Source organism: Sarcophilus harrisii, chromosome 1 (genome assembly GCF_902635505.1).
Source record: "Sarcophilus harrisii chromosome 1, mSarHar1.11, whole genome shotgun sequence".
Taxonomy (NCBI): Eukaryota; Metazoa; Chordata; class Mammalia; order Dasyuromorphia; family Dasyuridae; genus Sarcophilus; species Sarcophilus harrisii.
Window position 1 is genome coordinate 278,300,560 of NC_045426.1, and position 27,127 is coordinate 278,327,686.

The following is a 27,127-nucleotide window of genomic DNA, read 5'->3' on the forward strand; positions in this document are numbered from 1 at the left end:
AAAAATTGAAAAAATAAAACAAATTTAAAGCAGATACCTTTAATAACTACTATCCATGTATATTTCACATATAAAGAGGACAAATGCTTTCTTTAAATTTATCCCATACAGATAGGTTCATGAGACCTGCCCAAGTGTAGAGACAAACTCGATTCAACATATTTTTAAATTTAATTTTAAAGTGTTTTAATGAATTAAAAAATTGAGAAAATCTAGAAATGTAACCTAAGAATCTTTTGACATGCTCTAAACTTTAAAATTTTCCAGACATATTTGTTTTCTCATTATTGTTCAATAAATTTATTTTTACAAGTCTAGTTCATTGCTTTTTAAGTCCTCAATTCATTTAAGCAGATTGCATCAGCCAGTTACAAATGAACCAGTTTTGTGGATTAACTTTAACATTGTCTAATACTTGCTCTTTATGAATCTTGGATCCTTTTGAAATTGGATAGGCACATAAGTGCATATTATCTAAATGCCATCCTTCTGTGTCATATTTATAATAACTATCTTACCTTTGATGATGAGGAAAATATATTTTTTCTCAAGCTCTCAGATTTGGATAGAAATGGGACAGGTACTATGATTTTATTGTCATAGGGAGCTCTTGATGGAACACGTCCTCTAAAATGCAGGTCAGTATTTTTTCTGCAATTTATAATCTCAGAGAATTGCCTGAAACACTTGCCAAGGGCAAGTGACATAATACAAACATAAAAAGACAGGTAACTGTATAAATCCTGGTAATGGATGATGAAATTTAAAAAAGGTTTTTCATTAGTCTAAGAGTTGAAAACATCAACTTAAGAAATTAATTTGTTATTCCCAGTATCCAGCTATGAGCTATATTTTAGGTCATTAAACAGTCTACAGTGACCTTTATTATACTGGTGATGGTTTTGTATGCATTTTCTTTTCATCATACTTGGAGTCTGAGATCATTTTCTCAAGTCTTTTCAATTCCTGTCTTCATAATTGGAAAATTGATTAGCTGAATCAACAGAGAATGGGGAAAAAATAAAGAATATGAACTGATGTTAAGAGAGACCTATTGTAAAAGAATTTAGAGGTGGAAAATAATGTCTGTTTCCCTTTCACAAACCTAATATTTATGACTTGTAGTTCAGATTAAATATAGGAATTTACTTAGATTTCCATCTCACAGTCATTTTGCTGGTTCATGGCTGAGGAATGATAATTTTTTTTTTTGGTCAAAAAACCTTTAGCTGGCCCAGTTGTTCTGTACCAGGTTTTTCATGTTTTTTTATTTTACTTTGGAATCAGAAATTATATTTTAGATTACTCTTTCATTAAACTTTGAGCTTTAAAAAGCAATTAGCCTAGTTTATGTTAGGTCATTAATAAGTAGAACAAGGAAATCACCAGCAAAATTAAATTTTAATCATTTGTACATTTTACCTTTTGTTGTTTTTAATTTTTCTTCACTTTCTCTAAATCTTAAATTTTGCAAATTAGGTTCCTTTGGAAAACTTAAATTCAGGGGGATAGTCACTTATCTACAACAGAATTTCTAGACTGTCATATGAAATGACAGTAATGTTGCTAATATTCAATGTTATAGTCACACCAAGATTAACAATATCTAATGGAATTTTTTCTAATTGTGCCACTTGTATAATTACAATCCACCTTTTAAGACAGTACTTATTAAATATTCACTTTAATAAGTCATATTTTTTTAATTATTGCCACAAACCATTGCAATTTCTATGCATTGTGTAAAGTTGAGTGATGTCACTGTTGAAATTTTTGTATATGTTGATAGGTATTCTTCCATGTTTACCTTGGTAGTGTTTGTGTAGAAGAAATGTTCATTATTGCTGCTATAACCACTTATTGTAGTTGAATGGAAAAACTGTGCTAAGAGACTGTGCCAATTAACAATAGTGTATACTATTTCCTAAACAATATATTTTGAGCCAGTACTTAGTGCCTTCTGCAGAAGGAAACCCTGTGGTAAGCAGGCGGTGCCAAACTTTGAATATCCTGTTCCACAGGAATGAATCTACATTATGTCAAAGGGTTTTGAGCAATTTTCCCTCTCATCTTTTCCATGTGTTTCTCAACAGTTTCAAAGGAAAAAGACTGCAAAAAATAATAATCAAAAATTCTTCCAAACTTTTTTTAAAAAAAAGGTTTTTCTTCTCAGTCTTGTTTTCTTATAATTGAACATTTTGTATAAAAAAATCATTCTAGTTTATGAATTTGATTTATTGATTCTTGGAACTGGATTATTGAGATCAAATGATCTAGCTGAATATTATAAAGTACGTATATCATTGCTAGATATTACATCTTTATTGTTGTAATTTAAGAAGGTCTAATGAAGGTTTAAGGTGCAAAATATTTATGATTCTAGTTAGAAAGTATTCAAAGTATTGGAGCTCTCAAACTTGACAGATTCTCTCAGTCTTTTTCTCAAGTCTATCCCAGATTCCATTATGACTGTTAAAATTTTTTGATGCCAACTCCTAGCACAATTATTTTTTTAAGCAGTTTCAGACAAATGCTGAAATGGATATGGGGCAGTTGGGGTTCATCAGTTTTCATTCTGCCACATTTAGATACCAACAAAAATGGGCCAAAATTCCAGTTACCTATAGGCTTTCAATTTTTTTTTTATTTTAATAAAAAAAAACTCACTGCAGTCAAGTCTGATGTCTAGGAAAAGGTATTTAGATTTTCCAATCTAAATTCCTAATAAATTAATTTTATTAGGAACTAATTCCTATAAAGCCTTTTTAAAAATAGACACTAAAACACAAGAAAAATCTTCTTTGTGCTTGTTCACTAATAATTTATGGAGTGTTTTAAGGCTTGAAAAGCATTTTACAACTATTAACTGATTTTATCCTCACAGCAACTTTGTGGGGTAGGTGCTATTATTATCCCCATTTTGCAGGTGAGGAAACTGAGGTAAACAGCTTCAGTGACTTTTTCAATGATCCCACAATTATTGTCTGATATAGGATTTAAATTTAGTTCTTCCTGACCCCAATATACCACGATATCCACCACACCACCTAGAGCCTCAAAGGGGGTTGTAGCAACAAGTTTCTTTTAAGAAAAGTGTGATATCAAGAAATAGATAACGGTTTTGATCTGTTAGAGTACTTGATTATGCCCCTTGCTAGCTACTTGGCACTATCTGGCACTATGTATGGAGATTTTGCTATTGACATTGTTGCTTTGGCTCCTAGCATAATAAAATTAGTTTTGTCAAGATGGAAAATAGAGGAGCCAAAAACTAATAAAATAAAACAATAAAAATTATTTCAGTAATATTTTCTATGGCTATTTGGCCTTAGTGTCAGATTTTGCAATTGAATGCTTCAAACAAAATGTTTTGTTTTTTTTCCAGAGATTCTTTGTCCCTAGAATTCCTTTGTTTTATGGTCTACTAGATAGCAGATTTTGTTTCTGGGATAGCCCAATAAAATATAATTCTTAACAGTAGGTTAGATTTACCAAGAGATCTGTTATTGGAATATTTCATGCCTCCTTCACTTTTTGGTTTCCTATAGATTTAATATATGTGACCATAGCCCTTTTAGGCTGGAAGAAATTTTTAAACAAATTTCCTATGTGTGTATGTATCTGTGTGTATGTACATGCACACAGAGATATACATATATATAAATATACAAATACATACAAACTTATGTATACACTTATGTGTATATATATTTCTTATTTTATGTATGTGTATGTATATATGTCCATATATACCCACACATATATATCATATTTATACAAATACTTTTGTATACCATTTGATTCCCAGGTCTGAATTCAGATTCAGAGATGTAGACCTCTGTTTTTTACTGCTGAAGGTAGGCATAAATTAGCTCCATAATGAACTCATATTACTTATATTCCATGAATAATTATCAGAAAATGTGCTTTTAATTCATCAACACCTGAATCTTAGTGGCAGGAAACATATTACAATATTTCAAGTGTGGTCAGATCCACACATTTACTAATTTTCATTGATTTTAGTATCTAGCACTAACTGCAATAAAATATACTTTATATTTAACTTAACATAAGGACTCTCTTTTGGGCAGTGGGAGATCAGTTGTCAATATGATTTCAGGGCCCCAGTGATTTAATTATGTTCTTTCAACCTTCAGAATTTAGCCAGGAAAAGTTCAAGATAATATTAATTAATTAGACATATGGAATTTTTAAAGAGGCATTTATTAATGTCCTGCATATTAAAGATAGGGTATATATTATATGAGTATAGGTGAGGAAGCTGCCACTATCAATGTAGGTTGGCACTGTTTGCAACTTACAGTCTCAAAGAACAGAGGTGTCAAACTCCTGGGCCCCCCAAATTCCAGAGTCTGCTCTGAACCAGTTAGAAATATAATCAGCAAATGTTTAACAAAATAAATTTTAAAATACCATGCAACACAGGTAATATTTACTTGTAATTTGCAGTCTTGAGGGATTTCTATTTTGGTTTGACACCATTGGTCTGGAATACTGAGAGAGAAGTTGTAGGCCATGGCATCCAGCTAATATTTGAACCTAGTATTAGAGCTAACACTTGAATCCAGGTCAGCCTCATTTGGAGACTGGCTGTCGATCCACCAGACCACACTGCCTCTCTTATGGCAATTTACTGCTGTAAGATTTTCATAATCATAATTTTCAGTTGAATCTTAATAAACATTTTAAAAATACTTTGTTATTTTTCTATGAGTTGGCATTTATTCATCTCCCTCTGGGAAGTTTATTTCACTATCTGGCCAAAGGTCAAATTGCTTTTTAGTGATTTAATGGAGTCAACATGGGACACACACACACACACACACACACACACATATTATGTTAGTGTGTGCCTGATTCACTTCTGTTTTTTAAAAAAGTAATTTTGAGGGGTGGAGAAGTGCTGCTATGATAACTGTATGTGAAGGAAATATGAAAACAACAGAACTAAAATGGAGACGAAATTGAAAGCACGAGATTAAATATAATAAAATTTGTTGCTATGTCACTTTTTTTTGATCATCTGACTAAAGTTTTGGGTGTTGCTAAAAGTATATCATTGCATTCATTTTCATTTTGCTGTTCACATCTTTTTTATATTGCAAATGTGTGTTTCACATTTCAATTATGCTAGCACATTGTTTCCTTATGTCTGTAGATGTGTATATGTGTATTTTAAATAAAAGTTTTACTGCACAATTGTTTGACTTCAATGTATGTATATTTGCTACTAATGTAGTGTGACTTTCTACTGTTTTTAGATATTTGTATTAGTACAGCCTTAAACTTCTAGAATTAAGAAAATCATTGAAAAAATAATCAGCTGATAAAGTCATTATTGTCTCTGTGATAAGTGCATGCATTATTCACATTATTTTGTCTGTATTTAGATATAATGACCAATCCTCATTTATTTAATAAATAGCTTCCTTCAAAATTGGCTGAGTTTGGTAATCACATCTGAAAAATTTGAAAAACAAGTTAAATGACATTTTAAAAGAGCACATTCTTGGAATGGAAACCCTCAGAACAAAATAAATCTGCATTGATAGAAAAGATCAGTTAACTTAGCAAAAGTATCCCCTTCTTTTTATTAATCCTAATAAGCATTGAGCTTGACCTCTTCTACTTCAACCACCCTCCAAACAACAACGATTACCAGGGTTTTGTACAGATTTTAGATCTAATCTCTGAGCCTCCTAGGCTGGAGTGGCTCACTGGAATCTGCCATAGAAGAAATTTGACAGTGGATCATGATGTACCCATGTCATTCTTAGGAGTAGAGAAGGGTAGAATAGCAACTCCTGCTAAAATTAATTGATCATCTGTTTACCACAAACACTAGATCCAGGAAAACCCATAAAAATAACCCGGGAAGAAAAACAAAAATGCAAACAGTTTACATTCATTTCCCAGTGTTCTTTCTTTGGGTGTAGCTGCTTCTGTCCATCATTGATCAGTTGAAACTGACTATTCTGTCCCGTGAACCTAACCTATTCCACTGATCAACTCATCTATTTCTTAGCCAATACCAAATGGTTTTGGTGACTGCTGCTTTATAATATAGTTTTAGATCAGGTACAGCTAGGCCACCTTCATTTGATTTTTTTTTTCATTAATTTTTTTTCATTAATTCCCTTGAGATTCTCGACCTTTTGTTCTTCCATATGAATTTTGTTGTTATTTTTTCTAGATCATTAAAATATTTTCTTGGGAGTCTGGAATTTATTAATTTTTACAAGACTCTAGATTGGGCAATCAAGACTGAAGGCTGAAAAATGACAATCTATTGTCAAAGAAGTCCCTACAATTAAAGAAACTATTACTTTCTGGCAATCAACAAACATTTATTAACTACTTACTTTGGAACTGTGCTAAGGACAAAGGAACTGTGAAGAGACAAAGGGGCAGAAATAAAATAATGCACTTTATTAGTTTAAAAAGCTATAATTTCTAGTCTTTAATTAATATTTTTCTAAGCACAAAAACCATAATGTGCTTGCATTTGTTTTCATGATAATTTTATCCCTAATTATTCTATCAATCTAACAAAAATGATATCATGTAAATTAATTTCCAGTGTTATAGAGACCAAAGGACCAGGGGGCAACTTCAGATAGTGCAATAACTCCCATTCTTAAAGAACCCTCTCTGACAATGCAAATGAAGTTCTTAAGGCCTTACTCAAGGATCTTGGCTAGCTTGCCTGACCACACAGCTGGTCTGCGTCAGAAACAACATTTCAATTTCAACCAGATCTTCTTAACTTCAAACCCCAGTACTCTTTCCACAATTCCATACTGCTTATTAAAGCAGGTGATAGTAATAAAATTAAATGCTTCATATTGCTCGAGCTATCAAAAATAAATCACCCTAGACATTCAAATTGTTTTATATTTAAAATATGCCAAATATTTGATTTGTCAGATTAAAAGGGGGGCAATTCATTTACGTTGTAATGCTCAAATACTCATGGCTCAGTCTTCTCATCAATTTAGGGCTTCTCTACAACTACAGAAATTACATCCCATACATAGCCACTTATCCTATATAATTCTCATTCATGTCCTCCTAAAAATATGAAACAGAGCATCTATCTAACGTATTAAAGGCCAATTTTGCTTTCTCTCATGATTGGGAAGGTAATTATGTGGCACAACAGAATGCAGGGCCTGGTGACAGGAAGATCTGAATTCAAATTTAGCCTCAGGTACTAACTGGCAATGGATCCCTGAGCAATTCACTCTACCCTGTCTGCCTCCTTAACTATAAAATGGAGATAAGAGTATTTACTCCCCAGGTTGAGGATCAACTGAGACATTTTTGTAAAGCACTTAGCACAGTACCTTGAACACATAGTAACTATTTAATACAAATTTATTTTCTTTTATCTTATATCAATGACACTATGTATTTTAGGAAGGGAAAGGGAAGACAATAAACATTTATAAAGCACCTATTTATAAAGCACCTATTATGTGCTAGACATTTTAAAGATATTATCTCATTTGATTTTCATAGTGCCCCTGGGAGCTAGATGCTATTATTAACCCCTTTATAAAGTTTTAGGAAACTGAGGCAGAATTCAGATGGTTAGTATCTGAGGCTAAATATAGGTTGAGTAGTTAAATGATTTGCCCAAAGTCATACCTTTGAATCTATATGCTTATCTAAAATCTAGCACTAATAATACTTTCAGTTCTTAATTGAAGTATTATGAAAAACACATTGGTAAATATAGATGATTATTAAAGCAACATCCAAACTGGAAAGTATTTCCTTAGTCAATGAGCAATCAAGTATTTATCAAGCACCTACAATGTTAGATTTTAAGGATTCAAATAAAATCCCTAAAAATCCCTATGTCAGAAGAGATAGCACATTTATATATACATATACACAAAATACATACAAGGTTATTTTGGTGTGGCAAGATTGGGAAAACCCTAGCATCTGGGATGAACAGAAAAGACCATCTGTAAGAAGAAGGAAGCATTTGAACTAAACTTTGAAGTCAACAAAGAATTCTAAAAGGCAGAGGTGAAGAAAGACACCATTCCAAGTATGAGGGACAGCCTGGGCAAAAAGGCAGAGAGATGGGAGGTGGGACATGTTTGAGGAAAAATGAGAAAACCAATTTGACTGCATTGTAGTCTATGGGAAGGGTAGTAATATATCATTAGTCTGAAAATATAGATGGGAACCAAATTATAAAGGACTTTACAAGCAGAGGGGGGAAAAGGAGTATTTTAAGAGGAATAGGCTCATAGATTTATGACTTCAGAATCCTCTTACTCCAACTTTTCTTATTACAAATAATTCAGACCTTGTTGTTCAATTTTTCATTTATATGACTCTTTGTGACCCCATGTGGGATTTATTTGACAAAAACATTGAAATGATTTGCCATTTCTTTCTCAGGTGGATTAAGGCAAATCGAAGTTAAGTATATTGCCCGGGATCACACAACTGACAATTGTCTGAGGCTGTATTTGAACTCTGGTCCTTCTGATTCTAGACCCAGTTCTCATTCCATTGAAATATTTAGCTTTCTCTAAATTCTAACTCAGGCCTAGGCTACCCAAAATCCTGTGCTTACTGATCATCAAAGGGCTGATTTGAACTCAAGGCCTCTAACTCAAAACTCAAAACTCAAAAAGCTGTTTCCACCAGACTACAGGGAAATGACAAGGCCCTTCTTTTTATTAATCCTAATAAGCATTGAGCTTGATCTCAAAGACAAAGGAGCTTTGATAGCTCTGTGGTGGATAGAGGGATGAAGGGAGTGTCTCAAGGTAGGAAGACCAAATAAAATAGATGTGAACAAAAGTCGGTGCCTTAACAAACAGCTGAAGAGGATATTTTAAAAGCATTTGTTTTGCTGACTAGCAATTTTAGACCAAAGTCTAAATTTCAAAAATGATGATAAAATTGACATTTGTTTTTAAGAGAAGTTAAGAAAAATACTTTTTTTTTTCTGCCAACATTTCTAGAAATCTATATTTCCACGTACATATCTATTTTCCTTCCAGATTTTCTATTTATAAAATAATTTTCAAAACCAACTAATGAAGATAGTATCTTGTGCTTTTAAAATATTGGAGGGATTATGATATCTCAGTTGTGTGGGCACTCTAAATTGGGCGGTTATTTGCTCTGGTGGAAGAGGTGCCCACATCACTGAGATAAGTAATACCATCAATGAATTTAATTATTATATATAGGAATGTAGATATAGATACAAAGAAATATAAGTGTATGTTTATGTATATGTGTATATACATATATTTATCTCATCACAGGTTCTTCATATATGTCATATAATAGCTATTAATATAAGTATAATTATTAGTTATATAAAATATATTTATTCTGAGTGATATCTATATTTAGATATTTTAAAAATTTGTACCAGTACCTACATCACTGAAATGAGTGATTCATCAATTAATTTAAGTATATATATATATATATATATATATATATATATATATATTTATATATACATATTCCCATTTCAGATTACTCATATACAACAAATATACATATATATTAATATATATAGAGAGAATAGCTATATGAAAATAAATTTAATGTAATGATATCTACAGAGAGCTAGATAGATTTTTAAAAATTAGCACCAATGGAGGGAATTCCTACATCACTGAAATGAATAATCCATCATGAATCTAAGTACAGCATATACACACATGCATTCATCTCAGCTTTCATACATGTGTGTTTGTGTATGTATAAACATATATGTGTGTATATATTCTCTTATTCTCATCTTGGTGATGTGGGCACTCCCTCCACTGATGCAGATAAAATATATTTCTATATTAAATACATTTATATAGATAATTAATATGTATTAATGGATAGTATATATAAATGTGCATGTATGTGCGTATGTATAATAGCTAGCATTTAAGGTTTGCAGAGTGCTTCACAAATAGGATCTTATTTTATTCTCATAACAAACTTGGAAGACAAGTGATATTATTATCCCCATTTTACAGATGAAGAAATGGAGACAGGCAGAGGTCAAATGACTTGCTCATCTAGTAAATGTCTGAGGCAGGATATTAATTAATCTTCCTAACCCTAGGTCTGATATTCTTTTAACTGTTCTATCTGATGGTATGGTTATCATATTAAAATGTGTAAAAGTAATAACATCTTACTATGAATGGGTTAAATTGTCAAAAGCATGTCATGAGAATTAATTGTTAAAAAAAATACTTTTAACCTCATTTCTTTGGTAGAAAAATGGCTACTATTTTTTTGTTTTAGTATATGTGATTTGGGTGCAGTTAATGAGCCCTATCAAGCAATAGCCTGACAACATACTCATTGACTTAATCCTTTAGTTGGCATTGAAATTGTCATATTTTTTTATATTCTTTAGATTAGGATATTATTATTGGAATGTACCCAAAGGGCTGCTCATCTTGTAGCTCAAAAGACCATCTTTCCTATTCATAAATTAGTAAAAACTGTTTTGTACATTTTCATTGGCAATAAAGGGAAGTTTCACTTCCTAATTATGGCTTAATCCATTACCAGAATGAAATCTCGTCAAACAGGTTCAAATTACATACTTTTAATGTTTGCTGTTAGAATGTTTGGGGCGGGGAAATTTGCAGTAAACTACATGCAGGGAATGGGTGCTGGATAATTTCATAACTGTCTTTCCATCCTACTGCCTCAATTTTTCTAGGTCAAATTTCAGACTTTTATTGATTCCATTTCCAAGATGGAACTCCACTTTCAAAGTTGCCCCATGAATAGGTTTTGAAGCGATTGGAGTATAGCTAAATAAAGGCATATAGAAAGTTAAAATCACAATAACTACATTGACATGACCTAATTTTAGCCAAAGAGTCTTTTTGTGATGAGTTCCTAAAACTAGTTTATTGTGGAATGAAAACTCCTAGTATATAATTACAAGGACAAATATGCTCTCATATTGAATTCCTGATCAATTCCAATCTCTGATCATTTCCAGTTAGATAATAGATTTGAAAGAATTGAGTAAATGTCAGAAATTTAAAAGATGTAGTATATTGATCTTTATAGATCAATCTTGTTATCTTTAAATATCATTCACCTACATAACTGAACCATCACACTGTCATCACATATTTTTATTTCATTATTGTTTCTTTTTCATTTTACAAATGTCATTATTTTTCATTCTGTAGGAGTGATTCAATGTCATTACTTAGTAAGACATGACCCAATATTTCAAAGAATAGTAAATCACTATCCAAAATGAATTAGGGTCTTTGATTAGTTAGTTAATTGCTAAATCATTTAAATATCATTGCCTTTGCCTTTAACTCATACCTTACAAAACCCCGAAGAAACAACTCTAGCCATAGAACATGAACTTCTTTGCTGGGAAGATGGGGAGGAGGGGTTGTCATTTTCAGAGCTAGGAAGGATCTAAGAGAAGACTTAGTTCAAAAAGTGTAACCCCCCTCCCCATTTTATAGGTGCATTCAGTATTCATTGGCCAACTATTGCTATAATGACATGCAGTATTATACAGGGGGAAAATATTAGTCAATAGTTATTTAGGGTACACATATCACTATATTAAATACATTTATATAGAAGCTTCATGCACAAGTATAGTGATGCACAAGTTAATAAATTAACTACATTATTTAGACTTTCTCTTACTTGTTCCCTTAGTCACTCAACTCCTCCCCCAAAGAGAAAGTAATCTAAAAAGTCATGATCAATTGAAGCTCCATAGTGGAAGACCTTTGGCCTTAGAATCATGCTTAGGAAGAGTATTTAATGTCCCCTCCATATCCAGTAGGTACTGGAGAGTATTTAACAACTTTGAGGCACTTATGTCAAGACTGGTCATGGTATGGCAAGTGTTTTTTTTTTTTTTAACCTTTATTGAGCATCTTCTGTTTCCTATTAATCTTTTATGTTCCTCCTCCTTGTCCCCAGAAAGATAGGCATCTAAGTAGTGCAATGGATAGAGTTCTGGTACTGGATTCAGGAAGTACCAAATTCAATTGCGTCCTAAGACTCTAGCAGTGTGACCGTGGACAAACATAAATTATAAAGGGAGAAAGTGCCAAATAGGTCAACCTATAATTAGACCCACTGACATGACAAATGTAGATATATGTTTAGAAGAATTGCACATGTTTAATCCTGTAATGGATTACTTGCTCTCTAGGGAAAGAGGAAGGGTGAGAGAGAGAAAGAAAAATTTGGAGCACAAGAAGATGAATGCTGAAAACTTTGCATGTATTTGAAAAAATAAAACACTATTATAAATATGTGTGTTTATATAATTAGACCTGCTATCTAATTATAGGCAAGTACATTTGTACTATTTACCTCTCCACTATTCTTCTCTGCCTTCACAAGCTAACAGAAAACCTCTTAAAAAAAAAAAACTCAGTTTGCCTCAGTTTCCCCACCTGTAAAATAGGGATGATAATAATAATACTTCCCTCTCAGAGTTATTGTGAGTATCAAATAAAATAATTACCCACTTAGCACAATGCCTGGCATTTAATAAGCATTATACAAATGTTAGCTATTATTAACTATTATTATTACAAACATATGTCTTTCCTACATTAATTAAATTAGTGAAAGAAAAATTACTAACAGGAACTAAAAAGAAATGTATTAAGTACCTAATGTGAACAAGACACTAGGAACTTGAATGCCAGAATACTTTATTTAGGAGAGGGATTAAGGAACCCACATTTGTTTTTTATCTGATCAGTAGTATCACAGGAACAGCAGTAAAATTTCCCAAACTGAATCCACTCTGTCTACTCAGCGGGGTGATTAAGAGGCCTCCCAGAATTGTGTGACCTCCTTACTATATCTTAAAACAGTTGTTATTTCCCAGCATTCACAGGTATTCTTCTCTTGCTAGTGGTCAATTAATCAGCTTCAAATCATTGTCAGTATTACTGGCTCAGTTCTGGTCACCACTAGCCTTCTCAAATGAAATATTTGTGAAAGTACTTAGAAAGGTGCTTATGCACTCTATAAATGTTTATTTCCTCCTCTTCTCCCCTCTTCTTGCTCTTTGAAATGAAATTTTTGAGATAGATATACCAATATGAATGATTTCATCAATATAGGGAATTCCTGATTTGGGAATATAAAACAGAACCCACCCCAGTTAAGTCCTAGGGAGATGCTTAAGGTTCATAGGGGTCAAATGATTGCCAGCAAATAAGCATCAGAGGCAGGATTTACAATAAGGTTTTCCTTAACTAATCCAAGTCCATCACTCTATTCATTATTCCCCTCTTCTTTTTGTAAGTCAGTAACCTCTTTAGCAGTCATATGACATCTATAATCCTCTTCTTAGAATGATGTTTTTAGATAATTGAAGAAAATGATAGTTTTCTGTTAGAGGTTAGCAAAAATGAAAAGGCAACTTTTTTCCCATCCTAGTTATTGAATCCCATGAAATCTCTATACAGACTTTAGGTTAAGCACCCCTGTTCTAGATCAATAAGATCTCATTATTTAAGTAAGTCAGTGAAAACAGAACTGTATAAAGGGAAACAATGCCAAATAGGTCAAGTTATAATTAGACCTGCTGTTGGAATTATAGGCAGATACATTTGGAATATTTGCCTTCCCATTGTGCCTCTCTGCATTTAGGAGCTAACAGAAAAGATTGTGGGGGGAAATCCCAAGAAGTTGAAATACATTCTTGTTAAGTTTCTCTCGTTTCCCCTTATTCTTAGAATGGGTTATTAAGGAGAATGTGCTTGACTTTAGGATCTGCTTTTTTGTGCTTCTTGAAGGCCCGCATCCTGGAAATCTTCCAAAACTGATAAGCAAATGGCAGCCCTTCATGGGGTGTGATGTAACTTATGTGCTTTGAGATGCTTCAACAAAAACTATACTGCCAAGTAAGCTGTATTACAGACCAATGTGATAGCCTTCTATATACTGACTGGATTTCTCAGTGGAAAGAGCCTGATGTACTTTCTGTATGATCTCAGATTGTTGGTCCTTCAGGACTTTTAAAGCCTTAAACAAAGGGTATGCTACAGCAATCCATGCTTGTTAAATTCTCAGTGAGAGCATTTACACCTCCAAAACTGGCAAACCCTACAAATCAGGTTTTATTTTTATTGTTTGCTGATTTGTGAGACATAAGAAAGTGATGGAGACAATGTTAATGTAAATTAAACTTAAAAATGTGTCTTGAGTAACTTCCCCCCCAGAGAGCTGGTTGTTAAACCTTTACTAGACAAAGCATGTTCCACACTAATTCCTTTCCCTTCATGCCTTAGCAATATCGTATAAGGAAAACAGAGAGAGCTAAAATATTGAATGATTGAATGAATGAATTTGTATTTCTATGGGCTTGAGGCAAAAAGGTAAAAGAGGAAGATCAGATATTTATTGCTAATTCCCTCTTTGTTTTTATTTCATCCCAGAGCAAATCTTAGAGCAACTTAATGGAATAATGGCTAGGGCAATGGACCTGACATCAGGAAATCTTGAGTTCCAATCCTACCTCAGACATTTACAGGCTACTTCCCTATGCCTCAGTTACCTTATTTATAAAATGAAGAGGTTGGATTTAATAACTTCTAGGATCCCTTCTTAGGCTCAAAAATTATGACTCTATGATCCAGGTGACAAATCTCATATATACTATGTGTCATGAATCTTATATAAAGATGCTGTTATTTTTTTTAAAAATTCTTTCTAGTCAATATTCTTATGTACATCAGATCATCTTGTTGTTGCCTTATGTGGTCTGGAACCTCGATTCCCTTCCTTCTTCTGTGGCTTCTTGCCCCTTCTTGGAGTTAGTTATTCCATAATATATGAATGTCCATAATACTTACCTCACAGAGTTCTTATGAGATCAAATGAGAGCACAGTGTTTTTCAAACTTTGAATTCTCTTCAATTCTGTTTAGCAAGTATTTATCAAGCATCTGCTCTGGGTCAGGCATGTAAGAACTCTTTAAAAAAACAAAGCAAAACAGCCTTCAAGAACAAACTTCTACTGGAGGAGAACATCATGGAACACATAAGTAAATACAAGGTCATTTCAGGAAGTAGGGAGTATGTAGTGTACTAATTAAGGAAATCAGGAAATGCCTATTATAGGAGGGAACTCTTTAGCTCAGTCTCAAAGACACAGATGGGAAGAGGGGAACATTCCAGGCACATGGGGAAGCACATACAAAAAACATGAAGGTGACAGATAGAATGTCAGGATGAGGAATGAGTCAGCTAGTTAGGCTAGAATTGAGAGCATTTGAGGGGGCATAATGCAAGACAAATCTGCAAAGATAAGTGGGAGTCCCGATTATATTGGCCCTTAAAAGCAAACAGGAGTTTTCATTTTATCCTAAAAGCAATGTATCCCACTAAAACTTTTTGTACAAAGGATCAATGAGGTCAGGCATTATTTCTACTGTTTTGGGAGATTAGAATATGAATAGATGAAGAATAGGCTTAAATGCAGAGGATATTCTTTCCAAATCAGGCAGAACTCAGTCAAGTAAGATACTGGAATAAGAGTGAAGCCATTAAGACTTGGGACAGCTTCATCTACTGCACCACTTAGCTGCCTAGATACAATTTACTTAGAATTCATTTCAAATCAAATTGGAGCAATTTGTCTGGGTTACTGTAGGTACCCACTCCTATTATTATAGCTTACAAACCCCCATTGGTGTGCTTTCATTAACAGTCAGTCAGTAGATATAATTAGCTCAAAATAAAGGCATTTACTAAGATGGCATAGTCAGAACAATCACTACAAAATACACCTGCTGCCCCAGACCTAGGATGTATTTTTCCACCAATACACAGCATCAGTAAGAAGAGTGATCTATACATGGAGTGCCTAGTAAGGCCCACCAGTAGAGAAAACATGTGGTCAAGATAACTCATACCTATGATACTATAGGATTCCAAGACCTTTCACACTTCTCATAATGTCTTCATACTACTCTCTGTTGGAAGTGCTCTCTATGTTGCTCCACTGCCAGGGTGAACTTGATGTTCTCAGGAAATGGCAATTCTAAAGAGGCTTGTCCCATTAGACTCTCTGGGCATTTTTCTCTATGTCAGTGCAATGTTCACTGGCCAAGGCTAGCTTTCTTTCTTAACTACTCTTGGGGATTGGGGCACAATCAAGATGTCAGAGAGGAGACACATCTAGATCTGAACTCTCCCAGATGTCCCTCAGATCAACACCAAATCAAGCCTCTGGTTTTGGAGTAACAGAACTCACAAATATTTGGACTGTAACAAATTTCTAGCAGAAGATATTTTCCAAGAATTTTAGAAAAGGTCTGTTTCAATCGGGCATGGGAGTGGTAGCCAAGCACAGATGCAGCACAGAAACCCAGGGTGATGTGGGGTCCCCATGCCAGGAATCTACTGGGAGGAACCTGCAGCAGTGTTGGCTACTTTGTCCTTGTTGCAAGCCAGTGGATCAGCAGATTAGCTGTGAGACACCCAATGCCAAGAGGCAAATAGTGAGCCTCTGAACCCCAGAATATGTTCTGCTTCCAGCCTCAAGTGATTGTTGTTGCTCAGTCATTTCAGTCATGTCTGAATCTTTAAACTCCATTTGAGATTTTCTTGGTTAAGATACTGGAGTGGCTTGCCATTCCCTTCTCCAGCTCATTTTATAGACAAGGAAACTGAAGCAAACAGGGTAAAGTGACTTTCCCAGAACTCCACAGCTAGTGTCTGAGATCAGAAGATGAGTTTTCCTGACTCCTGGCCCAGCGCTCTTTATACTCTCTGCCACCTATCTGACCCAAATGATTATCTCTTTGCATTTGTCTTTATCTAAAGAGTGTCTCTCTCCTCCTTTAACTATGACTCAGATTCTCTGAATTCCTAGATGGAGGTGTCTATCTGGTAGAGTCCTTCCTCTATTAGATGTCATGGCAAAAAGAGAGGAAAAGAGGTAAGAAAATCTCCTATTCAACATTCTTCAAGAAGTGAAGCCCCACTTTGATCCAGCAGTATCTCTACTGAGCTTATATCCCAAAGAGATCATAAAGGAGGGAAAGGCACCCACATGTGCAAAAATGTTTGTGGTAGCCCTTTTTGTAGTGGCAAGAAAATGGAAATTGAGTGAATGCCCATCAGCTGGAGAATGGCTGAATAAATTATGGTATATGAATGTTATGGAATATTATTGTTCTATAAAAAACAATCAACAAGATGATTTTTAAAAGGCCTGGAGAGACTTACAGTAACTGATCTTAACTGAAATGAGCAGAACCAGGAGATCATTGTACACAACAACAATAAGATCATATGATCAGTTCTGATGGACATGGCTCTTTTCAACAATGAGATGATCCAAGCCAGTTCCAATGTTTTGTGATGAAGAAAGCCATCTCCATCCAGAGAGAGGACTGTGAGAACTGAGTGAGAATCACAACATAGAATTTTCACTCTTTTTGTTGTGGTTTGCTTGTATTTTATTTTCTTTGTCATTTGTTTCCTTTTTGATTTGATTTTTCTTATGCAGCAAGATAATTGTATAAATATGTTTGCATACATTGGATTTAACATATAGTTTTTTTTACCATGTTTAATATATATTATTTGCCATCTAGGAGAGGGAGCGGGAGGGAAGAGAGAGAAAATTGGAACACGAGGTTTTGCAAGGGTTAATGTTGAAAAATTATCCATGTGTATGTTTTAAAGATTAAAAAGCTTTAATTAAAAAAAAAAAAAGAAACCCAGGACACAAAATAAAACACATACACACACACACACTCCAAAGTGAAGCCTTGGATTCTTCCCTAGATGCTAGTTGCTAATGATTTGTCTCCAATTACAGAATTAAATGCTGGAGCTTGCTGATATAAAGTTCCCAGGGATATGGTCAATTTATTGCTTAACAAAACATGTCACTCCTTCTGACTCAGTTGTTCACATTTTGTAAAAGAATCACAGATACCTTGTCACATCAACATTCTGCCATCTGTGACTATATACTATGTGACTTCCCTGGGATCTTTTCATCCTTTGTAGTTGCGTCTTCAATGTCTAGCACCTAACAGGCACTAATAAATAGTTTTTTAACTGATTGACTGCATTAAAGAAGGCCACGGGGGAGTGGGGAATCACAATCCTGTACAATATAGTAACCATATGCTTAATCCTAATCTGCTTTAAGAGGATTCTCTTTCCTATCATATAAATAAATCATCTCCTTATTTTTTTCTGTATTAAGATGTGTTTTTGTTTTCAAAGTTCATCATCTTTCAGAAACAAAATGAAGAAACTGAAATAATATCAGTCCAGGATTCCAGCCAAGGCAAGAATTGAGCTAAATAATCCTAGCTCTTGAAAAGTGTAGAGATTATTCCTTATCTTAACAATAATAACTCACATTTCTATAGAACTTGGGAATTTATGGAGCACTTTCCAAGCCCTGGGAATGGGGGAAGGAGGAGAGGAGGAATAGGTAATAAAAGGATTATTATGCCCCATTTACGGATGAAGAAACTGCTCATTCACTTCACCTCAAAGATGTCAATTTGTCCTTACTCCTGCAAGGTGACATGCCCATAATTTTTTTTAATGCCAAGATATTTTTAATAAACACAGGTGGTATTTTCTCCCCTTTACCTAGCAATTCACACTTTGCAGGGTGGTCTGTGTTCCCTTTTTCAACAATCATATTTTAATATTGATTTAGTCTTACAAACATTGGTGAATCCCATGTGGAAAAGTAAGGCAGTTATCTTGGTAATTTAGTAGGAAAAAATCCTATACTTAAATGATTCAGATTCTTCAGACAATATCAGAGCTATCCCCAGACTTTATTCATACTTTTTATGCTAAAAAGATTGATTAATTATACCTGATAAGTATATAGAGCTTGTCATGCAGTCTCTTTTGAATCTTCTAACACCTTTTCTGAGTAATATAGATATTATTATGCCCACTTTATAAATGAGCAAAACTGAGACTTATAGAGATCACAGGGTCACACAAATAGGAATTGGAAGCTCCAGGACTAAAACCCCAGTTCTTTGACTCTGAATCTAGTTTGTTTGTTTTTTTTTCTTTAAACTTTAGCTGTCTCAAACCACTGAAGTCTACTGGCTGTCCACTACTGCCAAATACTATAGGTAATGCAAAAGAAGTGTCTATTACCATGACTCCCATTATCAAGGTTGTAAGCTTATTGACAAGACATTAATGAGACAATCCAAAGGCAAAATGAGTGCCTAGGTGGAGATAATGTATGCATCAGAACAAAAGGAAGGACAATTGTGGGATGGATTTAGTCTAGGAAGGATATGAGAAAGCTCTAAAACTTAGGAGGGTCAGGGATAGTTTGATGTAGCTGATAGAAGCTGAACTGATCTTTGAAGGCTTCAATATTGAGCACAAAGGAAGACATGTTTATCAAAGGTGTTTGCTGCCATAAAGGAGGAAGTAATGCAGTGCACTATAGATACTAGGGGGTCTGAATTAATACAGTGGCAGGAGATGGAATGCAAATTTGGGAAAATTACAAGTTGTGAAGGGAATTGATGTGAAATATTTGAATGTCTAGTCTGGAACTAGATTGTGAAATGCTTTAATTACTAAGTTTTTGTTTCATCCCATTTTATTTCATATTTTATTATTCAAAGACTTTAATATTTCATGATTCATAGCCATACATCACTGGAAAAACATTGATGTTTAAAAGATGGAGCTTTACCCTCCTCAAGAGAAACAAAGAGATCACTGAAAGAACTTTGCAATTTCCCAAAGGAAATTCAACCCATTCTCCTTCTGTTCAATAAGGGTCCATCTTATTGTCCATTTTACAGTTTCAAAAATATGGATAATAATCAACAAATTTTATAGGTTGTCCATCCAGTTGCATTTCATGTATGGAAAATATTCTTGGTTTTCTTCAATAGTTAAACCAAGTCTCCTTGAGAAGTTATGAATCTCATTTGGGGGTCTTTGCAATATTCTTGATATACGTAGCACAGTGGCATTAGCAAACATCTAGATCCCAGCTTCCTAAACTGTGGTTTATGACCCCATATGGGATCTCATAACTGAGTGTGAGATTCATGATATTATGACTTATTATCAGTAAATGTTTGATTTGTATACTGATTTGTATACCTGTTTTATTTACCTACACATCCAGGGTCACATAAAAATTTCTTTGGAGAATAGGAGTCATGAGTGGGAAAAGATTAAGAAGCCCTGCTCTAGAGAACCTCAGGATTTGTAAGGAATTCCCTTTTAACTTAGACCTTTTTCTGGAGCTTTTTTATGGCAGTGGTGAACACCTTTGATAAGCATATGTCTCCCTTCCTGCTCAATACTTAAAGTCAAAGAGTCATCAAAGTTGTAATCTCCAATTCCCTTCAAGGTTCCTCAGTCACTTTCTGATTCTCTGAGATTTTAATGCTCTTTCCACCACCAAAATAACATTTTATTTACTCTGTACGTATTATGTGGTTTTTTTTTTTTTTTTTTTTTGGTTTATGTTGTTTCTCCAAGTAGACTATAAGCTCTTTGAGGGCAATTCCTAGATTTTATATATTATATGCTTACATAAATGTCTAATATTTGTATTAGAAGGTTTAAGACAAAATAAACTCCTCAGTTTAGCAATTAAAGCATTTCACAATCTAGTTCCAGATTTTGCATTCAGACATTTCATATCAGTCCCCTTCATAGCTTAGCCTTCTGGCTATACTGGCTAACTTGTAATTTTTCCAAATTGAATTCCGTCCCCTACCACAATATCAATACAGCCCTTCCCAGTGTCTGCACGCACTGCTTCCTCACCACCATCTTGTAAAACTTTCAAAGATCTTGTTCAGCTTCAATCTCTTATATCAAACTATTCCTGACCTTCTAATACATTTATGTATAAACTTTTACATGGATAGATTTCATATGTTGTACATTCATATGTAAAATATATTAATATGTGCTTATAATTTTATATTTATATAAATGTTATACAAAAATAGTATGTTTATAAATTTATATATTTACATATATATGTGTGTGTATATACATATATGTGTGTATGTATATATTTATTATTCCCAGATCCTAGAATGGTGAATTAAACAAAGCAGAGAGATAACAAATGCTTTTTCTTTTACTACTGAAGACAACTAAAGAAATGCAACATTTTAACAACCTAGTTAAAGTCACATATATATTGTATGTTAATCAATATCTATAATTACTTGTTCCAGTTCTCAGAATAAAGGGTGATATTTCTAATTTCATTTCTTTAATAGCTATATTTTCTTTTTTCTAAGTAAAGGAATATGAAAGCTCATTTCATTAGTTAAAGTATATTGCAAAATGGCTTCATCACTGAGACAACCTCAAGATGACCTCAGAGGATCAAAGGATCTCATATTTTATTTTTCCAATTAGTATTTGTTTAATAGGATTTTCATGTTTTTGAGTGACTTTGCATTTCAAGATTCATGTAAGTGATTCTAAGACATCATTTTCCGTGAAAGAGAATGATAAATTATTTTTAATTCCTTTTTGTTGTTTTTTTTATAGCATATTCTACTAAGCTCAACAAATTTCCTGTATTTAATTTTAATGATGAGTTGAAGGACTTCTGTATCAGTGCTGTGAGTCCAAACACAACAAAAGCTACACTCTATGCACTTAATGTATGGAGATATTGGTGTATGACAAAAGGACTTAAGGACTACATGGATATAACCAAGGTAAGGAGCTTGACAATTCAATGTATTCATTTGACAAATAATTATTTAGTTTTTATGTACAAAACACTTCACTGGGCACTTTAAGGGATTCATGCTATAGTTATGGTTATGGCTCTCTAAGAGATAAACACATATGCATAAATAACTACCATGAAAGATATTTCATGGTTAATGTGATGTTAATGGTATAGATTATTCTACAGAAATTCAGAAAAAGTGAGATCAGTTTTGATTGAGCCATTCAGGAAAGGCTTCATAGAGGATGTGAGATGATTTGGATTTCAAAGAATAGGTAGGATTTCAATAGATAGAGACAGTGGGGTGGCATTCAAGGCAGAAGGAATGTTGTAAGCAAAGCCATGGAAGTGAAAAAGAACATGTTATATTTGAGGACAGAGATAATACTTTCACCAAAGAAGAAAATTTGTGTATGTAGAACTGGGATATAAGGCTAGAAAGGTGAATTGGAACTATATTTTGAAGAGTCATAAACCCTGAATAATATGGGTACACAGCTAGGTGTACACTCTACAGTGGATAGAACACTGGGCTCGTAAACAACTTTGTAAGTTCAAAGCTGGCCTCAGACACTTATACTAGCTGTGTAACCCTAGACAAATCACTTTACCCTGTTTACCTCAGTTTTCTCACCTATAAAATGAACTACAGAAGGAAATGGCAAACCACTATCTTTACCAAAAAAAAAACCCAAATGTGATCACAAAGAGTTGAACACAACTAAACAATAACAACATAGCAATATAGTTTCTATAAATCATGGTATTATATTTATTTTTATTTTTATTTATATACAAGAGGTATTGTGGGGGCTTTTTTAGGATGTTGGGAACTTAAGGTTGAGAAGATAGTATGATATGATGCAAGGGATGTAAGGAAGAATCTTCTGATAATAGTGTGCAGGATAGATTGGAGGACCTATCTCTTAGAAACAAGAAGAATCTTTTGGTAAGTTAGTATAGCAACCTAAGAATAAGAAAATAAGGACCCAAGACTAAGTGGTGCTTTGGGAGTATAAAGAATTCAACAAAAGAGGGAGTCATATCAAAGTAAGAATGAATTTGATTCATTTGATTTTGATTCATTTGATAACTTAGTTTTAGGGAATGTAAAAAGAGGAAGGAGATGTAGATCATGTTAAGGTTTCCAAGCCAAGATGCTAAGGAAAATATCATTCTAGAACTAGAGAATTTCAAGGGGGAAAGAAGATAGAGAAGAATTTTTATTTCACAGTTATATGCATTTGTACTTGAGGTGATGATAACAAGCCCACAGCAAGATGGAAAACAGTCAATCCCAGAATCCTTCTTTGGAAGGAAACTTGCTTAATCAAACACCTTCATTTTACAGATGAGGAAATTTTGATCCAGAGAGAATTGAATTGCTTGAGGTCATATTATAATAATATCAATAAATATCTAATAAATATCAAGTCCAGGATTCAGACCCAGGATCCTGACTCTATGATGCTCTCTCCATTTCACCATATTGTCTTATTTTGAAAAAGGAGAAACATGAATGAAAATGGTATTAAGAATATAGGTAAAGAGATTCTCTTTGGAGTGTATCTTTATTCTCTGAGACAGATAAAATGAAAGGATAGATGAAGAAGAAGATAGATCTTAAAATGAAGATGAGAGAAATAAAACCCTCAATGTTCCAATTTTCTCTATTAAAGTGGAAGATGAACCTTCATCATAGTAGAGAGTAAGGGGTTATAAATTTAGAGTTGGAAAGGATCTTATGGGCCAGAGAATCCAAATCTCTCATTTTACAAAGGAAGAAACCAAAGCCTATGATGACATGTAATTTGGTCAAGATCACATAGCTCATAAATATCTGAGGTAGGATTTGAACTCAAATCTTCCTAACTAACTGCAGTACTCTATCCATTGCCCCATATAGCAGAGCAGGATTTAGGATTTGAGCAGTATAGGAAACTTTTTCCAGTAGTTATGAGAGTATGCTTTAGAATGAATGAGCGATGAATAATAGAGTTGTCAAGCAGCCTGGAGGGCCAAGTTGAAATCAGTTAACATTGAATTATAGTGGAATCAGGCCAGCTTCATTCCCTGATTCTTTCCCCTACTCTTCAGCAAGGGAACAAGATCAGAAAACAACAGTGAGGGTGACTAAGGGTGTTTTGGGCATTGACAGAGTGGAAAATTGAAGTGAGTAAAGGAACTTACCCATGACCAATTGGTTTCTAATGGATAGTTCTAATAGACAATATTTGAATGCATGGTTCCTATTCCAGCCATTGTAAGAGTAAATTTATACATTAGATCATAACTCACCTCTAGGGCTCTCAAAGTAGTTTTCTGTCCAGCCAAAATTAAAATTTCCATAGCAACTTTGATTGACACCTAGACAATACTATTGGATCATGCCAAACCAATTTGGGTTGCCATGGTGAGGTTAATGTGTCATCTCTTAAAGCAACACTCATGGGATTTCCCTTAATTGGAACCTAGCTGAAGGGGTTCTGGGAGCCAGGAAAATTAGTAAACGCTGACTATCTTTCCTCTCAGGACTCAGTCAAAATAATGGGTTATTGCCCATCAAAGATAAAAATAGAGAATTTTTAAAAGCTCATTTGGTGGGTTAAATAGCTAGCAATAAATGATATTAATTTAAAGATATCAATTAAGTCCAATCCATTTCCCTTTGAAGGATGTGGTGCATCATTTCTGCTGATTAATCTGTTGCATTCAATAAATCTCTGACTGGCATAACATGAAAAGGTGTTCTAGGACTTGTTTTCAACTCTAGTGACTTAAAACCATAAGAATGAATTAATTTTAAAAATGAAAAGCAAAAACTTTTGTTTTGAAATGGTCAGAAGCATATTTCCAAACAACTGAAGGAAAACATCTCTGTGTGTACCCTCTGTGTTTTCTTCCCTATCTTTGAAAAAAGCAAAATAGTTTCAAAGTTGGAAGAAATATAGCATTGTGAGGGTCAAAATCATAATAGATCGAGGAAGGAAACAGCAAATGAAGACTTTAATCATTAAATCAGAGAGAAGCTAAATCTTAGCTAAAAAGAAGGTCAGAATACCATTTTCCCAAGTAATCAATTTATTAAGCACCTATGTGCTAGGGATTGTGCTAAGTGGTAAGAAGTTGGTAGAATGTGCCCTTATTCTTCTGTTCCCAAGTTATGTAAGAAATTGTTTTCTAATAACTCACCCAGAAGTATTTGTCCTTTAAAAAAAAAAAAGAACAGAATTTATGATGTTTAAAGGAAGTAAATCTGCCTTCCCCCAGTCTTTGCCATGATAAGAAAAGGCAGTAGGCATTACTCATGTGAGAAAATCAAAATGTTACCATAGAAAAAACCAAAAAACCCTTCACTGTCAATGTTACCCCTTTTTTTGCTTCCCTCCAGTTCTCCATCTTCTTAATAATGCAAGGAAACTTGCATTAAAGGAAAAATTTCTAAAGGGATTCAGATAAACAGAAAGTCAAAGCCCAACATATATGCAAATAATCTACTTCCCATGAAAGGTTAGATGCCATTAGAGAAAAATGGAGGAGCTCTGATAATAAAATTAAATATACCTTGAACAATTTATAAATGTCAGCAGAATCCCAGGGACAGCATGGCATAGTGGACAAAGAGTTGGCCTTGGAGGATCTGGGTTTAAATATCACCTTTGATACATATTACAAGTCATTCAATCTTTCAAATAAGTTTAAGAGGTCTAGGCAGCTCTTAATCACAGAGAAAGTACTAATTTACACTGATAAAAGGGGAGCTAGGTAGCTAATAGATAGAGTTCTGGGCCTCTTCCTGAGTTTAGATCTGTCCTCAGAAACTTATTTTACTGTATATTTCTGGGCAAGTCACTTAATTTTGTTTGCCTCAGTTTCCTCATCATAAAATGAGTTAGAGAAGGAAATGGCAAACCACTCTAGTATCTCTGCCAAGAAAACCCTAAATGAGTTCATGAAGACTTGGACATGACTGAAATATTGAACAATCTTGGATGCTTTCCTCATCCACGAGTTCCTATATCAATGAAATCACAGGACCAACCGCACCCCTAGAAGAATCTTAGGTCTGGAATTGAACATTAGAATTCTCCAAGCAAATTACCATTCTCACTTGTAAAGTATTTCTGCTTACCACCAACTGTGCTCCCCTCCCCCCCATTTTCCCACACTCAGCCTCCTTCTTAACCTGGAAAATTGAGGTTTCCCCACAGTTCACTTCTTTCATATCTATTTACCACCATTGTCTTCTCTTTTCCTTTTCTCTAATCACAGGAGTGGCAAGATTTTGTCCTTGCCTTTTCTGATCCCTTTGCAACTTTGTGCATAAGTGATCATTACGTTCTACTTCCTCTTCCCTTGGGTTAACTTCACATTTACCTGTTTCTTATTCTCTCCTTCACTAGCTTCTTATATGTTTCCTGACCTCTAAATCCAAATGCTTCCTCCTAAGAGTCTGACCATAACATTCTTTTCATTTTTCCTTTGGCAATGATATTTACCTTCAATCTCAGTTGCTTCCTCCATACAGATGACTCCCAAATCTGTACCTACAATCCTATCCTCTCTTCTAAACTCCTGCTCTTCATCTTCAGTTCTAATACCATCTACCTCCATGTTTCACAAATTCAACATGTCTAAAGTAAATTCTTGTTTTCCCTAGCCCTATCCCTCTTTCTGACTTCATTATTTCAGCCAGTGGTACCATCATTCACCATTTCCCGCTATGTTCACTGCTTTGGAATATCTTTGACTCATCTCATCTCTTGCTTCCCATACTCAATCAGTTACTAAATCCTACAGATTCCATCTCCACAACAATCTCTAATAGCTTGTCTAATCCTTACAGTTCCAAAGGCCACTACTGTAATACTGACTCTCATTAGCACTAACTTATTGTGATAACTCCTTAAGTATTCCCCTACTTGCAATTTATCTTTCTTCCAATTCACTCTTCCTGCTACCCTCAAAATATTCTTCTTTCTTTATACATCTACCTAAATTTGATTGGGCTGCTTTTCGGCTTAGAAATCCATTATTAGAAATCTAGAAAGAAATTCAAACTGCTATGCCTTCAATGATGTAGCACAATCCTATCTCTCTGGTCTTATCTAGGTAGCTAAGTGATGTAGTGGCTAAAGTCTTAGGCACAGAAAAAGAAAGATGAGTTCAAACACTGCTTAAGACATTCACCAGCTGTGTGACCTTGGACAAGTCAGTTCTACCTGCCTTGTTCTCCTCAACAGTATCCTCAATAGTTAACAAAAAATGCCTGTACCTCAACAGTATCCTCAATAGTTAACAAAAAATGCCTGTAAAATGGGGCCAATCTACCTCCCACAACAAT

General features: G+C 34.1%; 1 protein-coding gene across 2 annotated transcripts in view; it reads left to right on the plus strand.

The window, feature by feature from the left end:
• KIAA1958 (KIAA1958 ortholog) overlaps positions 1 to 27,127 on the plus strand; it is a 219,045-nt gene that overhangs the window by 184,498 nt on the left and 7,420 nt on the right. For both annotated transcript variants that reach the window (XM_031942980.1, XM_031942977.1), the window contains one exon: positions 21,594 to 21,766. In XM_031942980.1, coding sequence (XP_031798840.1) covers positions 21,594 to 21,766 — 173 coding nt within the window. The remainder of the gene's footprint in view (positions 1 to 21,593; positions 21,767 to 27,127) is intronic.